Here is a 4,086-nt window from a genome sequence, read left to right as displayed (position 1 = left end):
CTGGCGGGTGACGGGATGGTCATTCTCCCCGGGACGCCTCTTCACCAGGCCCTTTGCCGACAGCCCAGTTTTGGCTGCTGATCTTGGCTTTGTTCCCATGAGTGCTGTTTCTAGCCCCGAAACCCCAAAGTGAGTACAAGGCACTGGCAGGGATGTGGCCTGGGACAGGAGCAGAACGATGTGTGCTCTGGGCATCTCCCTGGGGTTTGGGGTCACTGTCCCAAATGGCAGCGCCCGTGTGGTGTCTGAGCCCCATGTCATCTTACGAGGTGGCTCCGAGCTCAGAAGATGTTTGGGTGGGAGAAGAGAAGGGGTGCAGGGAGGAGAGTGCAGGTGGCTCTGGCGTTGGGGCAGACGCAATTTGCTGATTCCTCTTTTCCTGGTCTCTTCTGCTTCTCTCGCTGGCCCCAGAGCTGCGCATCAAGCGGCAGAACTCCTCTGACAGTATCTCCAGCCTTAACAGCATCACCAGCCACTCCAGCATTGGCAGCAGCAAGGACGCTGATGCCAAGAAGAAGAAGAAAAAGAGCTGGGTGGGTTGGATGGGGTGCTGGGAGGAGGAGCGGGGCTTGGGGAGCTGCTGGCAGGGTCTGGCCGAGGTCAGCCCCACGAGCCCTGCTGTCGGTCTACCTTGGCATCGTGGTGTTGGTCCCCTGTGTCCCCTGGGGACAGCACTGGCGAGGAGCATGTAGCCATCATGGATTTGTGTCTTGACGTGCCAGTTGGGACTTCTCCAGTCCCTCTGGGAGTTTTTCAGCCCTGGTCCTGCACATCTGCTCCCTCATGGTCTTCCCCATGTCTCCTTTCTGCCCATGCGGGGAGCTGGACACCTTGGCCAGGCAGCCCCTTCCCTGCACCAAGCAACTCCGAGCTGGACACGTGATTAAGTCTTGCTTTGTTTTGTTTCTCTCCCCCTATGCTGACCTCAACCCTTTTTTTCCAGGTGTACGAGGTAAGTCCTATGCCGTCCCCTCCATGCCGTGCCGTGCCCACACCATGCCGTGCCCTGGCTCCATTTTGTGGGATGGTGCTCATAACACTACCCATCCCATCCATCCCACTGGCGCTAACCCCCAGCACGGGCCATCCCGGGGCCCCCAGCCGGGCTGTGTATACCTTGGCTGCTTCCTTTGATGTTAAGGCCAAAATATGCACCCACACAGAGGGGCTGAGGTGGCCCTGAGACAGCAGGAAGGGCTCGGATGGGGACCTGTCCCATGGATGGGGACAGTCGCCTTTTTGCCTGGGGAAGGCAGGCACTCTCCTGACTCCCTGTAGCCAGATCTTTTGGGACAGGGATCTCACTGCAGCCCTGCCTGTGGCACTGGGGTGTGGTGCTGCCTGTCTCCGCATTGCCAGGGCTGGCCTGATATGGCCCCAAGTGGCTCTGTCCCTGTCGGGACCCACGTGGGTCCCAGTGCTCCCCTGCTCTCCCACCATCAGCAGAGCCTGACACCTACCTGGTTTTTTACGCTGAAATGCAATGCTTTTACTTTTGGGGACACACCAGGCCAGCCTGCCTGGTGCCTGTGGGAACTGGGCCAGATCTTGCCTGTTTTCCATCCCTCTTCCTCCCACCTCCTTTCGGAGCAGGCCTTGGCCCTCCAGGGGACACAGTGTGAGCCCGGGGTGCCCGTCCTGCTGCTCTCCCGCAGGCTGGTGGTGCGTAAGCAGGGCCCAGGCCCGGTTTGGCCCCTGCGCAGTGTCCATCCGCCCTCCCTGGCCTTGGCACGCCGCTCGCCCGCCCACTGCTCTGTGTGTGCTGTGTGCATGCTGCATGCCGGGCTGGGACCCCTGGTGACATCTCGCTGGTTGGCCCTCTGTGCTTCCAGAAGAACCCCACAGGGCAGAGGCGGGGTGTGGGCCTGAAATTGTCCCCTTGCACCAGGACCCCGGCTCTGCAGTGGCTGGAGGGGGGATGTCCCCCTAAATACCGCTTGCTGGGTTGGCTGTGGTGGGGTGAATGTGAGGATGGAGTTGGCCCTTCCCGATGGTCCAGGGTGCTGGTGCAGTGCCTGAACACCCTGATGTGGGTGCTGGTGGGGAGCAGGGCTGGGGGAAGCCTGATCCACTCTGTGGTGCTGTTTGGTGCCATCCAGGCTGGGGCTGGAGTGTTGCACAAAGGGCCGTGCACCCCCATCTGTCAGCTGTGCTAGCAGAGCAGGATCAGGCCGGTGCCTTCCCTATCAGGCCGGTGGTGGTAGGGCACAGTGCTGTCTCGGTGATGGATATGGTGTTACTGGTCCCAGCTCAGACTGTGGGTCCTGGGCAGACAGGGGCCCCAGGGCAGGACCGGGCCAGGTCTCTGCTTGGAAGGCTGTGCTGTCGGGCTGTCCCTAACAAGAGCATTTTCATTCTCATAGCTACGCAGCTCCTTCAACAAGGCCTTCAGCATCAAGAAGGGACCCAAATCAGCCTCATCCTACTCAGACATCGAGGAGATAGCCACGCCGGACTCGTCGGCCCCCTCCTCCCCCAAGCTGCAGCATGGCTCCACAGAGACCGCCTCACCCTCCATCAAATCCTCCACGTCCTCCTCCGTGGGCATTGACACGGCTGAGTACGTGGGGCCAGGGCAGGAGGCCCAGGGTGGGGAGGGCCGGTCATGGGGGCTGCAGGCCCCTGTCCTGGACGCATGCAAGACTGTGTCTCTCCCTTGGCCCAGGCTCTTCCAGGCCCACGGTGAGGGTGAGCCGGAGAAGAAGGAGGTGTCGGAGCTGCGGTCAGAGCTGTGGGAGAAGGAGATGAAGCTGACGGACATCCGCCTGGAGGCCCTCAACTCAGCCCACCAGCTGGAGCAGCTGCGGGAGACCATGCACAACATGCAGGTGAGGACCACTGCCAGAATCCCGGCTGGCTCTGAGCACCTGGGTGGCCACAGTCCCTGCGCCCCCACAGCCGTGCCGCAGCCCTGGGATGCTGCCGGCATCCAGCTCCTCACCCTGTGCTGTAACTGGTTCTCCCCTAGCTGGAGGTGGATCTCCTGAAGGCCGAGAACGACCGGCTCAAAGTGGCTCCGGGGCCCTCGGCAGTGCCAGGCTCTGTTCCTGGCCACGTCACGAGCACGTCAGCCTCCTCTTCACCGCGGCGCTCCCTGGGTCTCGCCCTTGGCCATGCCTTCAGCCCCAGCCTGGGGGATGCAGGTAGGGGTGATGGAGCGGCTGGCAGATGGGGAAGGGCTGGGACAGAGACATGTGTGTGGTGGGAACGTGCTGCTGCTCACCTGGAGAGGCAGCTGTGCATGGTGCCATGATCAGCCACAGCAGGATTTGGCTCAGGCTGGGCATGGTCAGGCCCGGTGGCTCAGTTCTCCCTGCCGGCACAGCCTCACTGCTCCATCCCTAGATGTGTCCCCCATGGACGCTGTCAGCGCTGGCACTCAGAAGGACGAGCTGATGCTGCGGATTGTGGTGCGCATGCCGCCCCAGCACATCATCAAGGGGGTAAGTATGGGCTGTATGGGGAACCTGACCTGGTCCAGTGCCGTGGCCCTGGACGAGGGGCAGAGGACACCTGTCTGGAGCTGGATACCATGCTCCAACCTGCACATCTCTGCCCTGGCTCCTAGGACCTCAAGCAGCAGGAGTTTTTCCTGGGCTGGACCAAGGTGAGCGGGAAGGTGGACTGGAAGATGCTGGATGAGGCTGTCTGTCAGGTCTTCAAGGTAGGAGCACGAGGACCCCTCTTTTGAGAGCCATCCTTTTACACTGCTTCACTATGCCTGATGCTCCTTGGCCCAGGTCCTTACTGGGGTCTCCTGGAGCTGCAGAGCACCGCTTGCTCCCTGTCAGCCCTCAGGAGCACTGATAGCCCTGTCCTGTCCTCATAGGATTACATCACCAAGATGGATCCTGCTTCCACGCTGGGGCTCAGCACCGAGTCTGTCTATGGCTAAAGAATCAGCCCCCCCCAAAGGAGACCTGGTGGCCCTGCCGCTGTGCCGCCGGGGCCTGACCAGCATTGTCGTGACGCTCAAAGGTCAGTGTGGTGGAGAGGCTCCATCGCTGTCCCATCTTCCCTCTGTCTAACGGTGTCGTAGGGTGTGAGCGGGACCCTCAGCCCTTCCCTGCCTGCAGGCTTGGAGGG

At 61.7% G+C, this 4,086-nt stretch overlaps 1 protein-coding gene across 1 annotated transcript in view; it reads left to right on the top strand.

Moving 5' to 3' along the window:
* Positions 1-4,086, top strand: part of NAV1 (neuron navigator 1) — a gene marked incomplete at its 5' end in the record, with an annotated part of 8,418 nt that overhangs the window by 1,283 nt on the left and 3,049 nt on the right. The window contains 9 exon segments of the mRNA XM_009581062.1: positions 412-533; positions 944-952; positions 2,364-2,560; positions 2,666-2,828; positions 2,969-3,143; positions 3,346-3,443; positions 3,569-3,664; positions 3,830-3,915; positions 3,917-3,978. Of these exon segments, the coding sequence (XP_009579357.1) occupies positions 412-533; positions 944-952; positions 2,364-2,560; positions 2,666-2,828; positions 2,969-3,143; positions 3,346-3,443; positions 3,569-3,664; positions 3,830-3,915; positions 3,917-3,978 (1,008 nt within the window).

Source organism: Fulmarus glacialis, unplaced genomic scaffold (genome assembly GCF_000690835.1).
Source record: "Fulmarus glacialis isolate BGI_N327 unplaced genomic scaffold, ASM69083v1 scaffold11977, whole genome shotgun sequence".
Lineage (NCBI taxonomy): Eukaryota > Metazoa > Chordata > Aves > Procellariiformes > Procellariidae > Fulmarus > Fulmarus glacialis.
The sequence above is the reverse complement of the archived record's forward strand: the minus strand, read 5'-3'. Positions and strand labels throughout refer to the sequence as shown.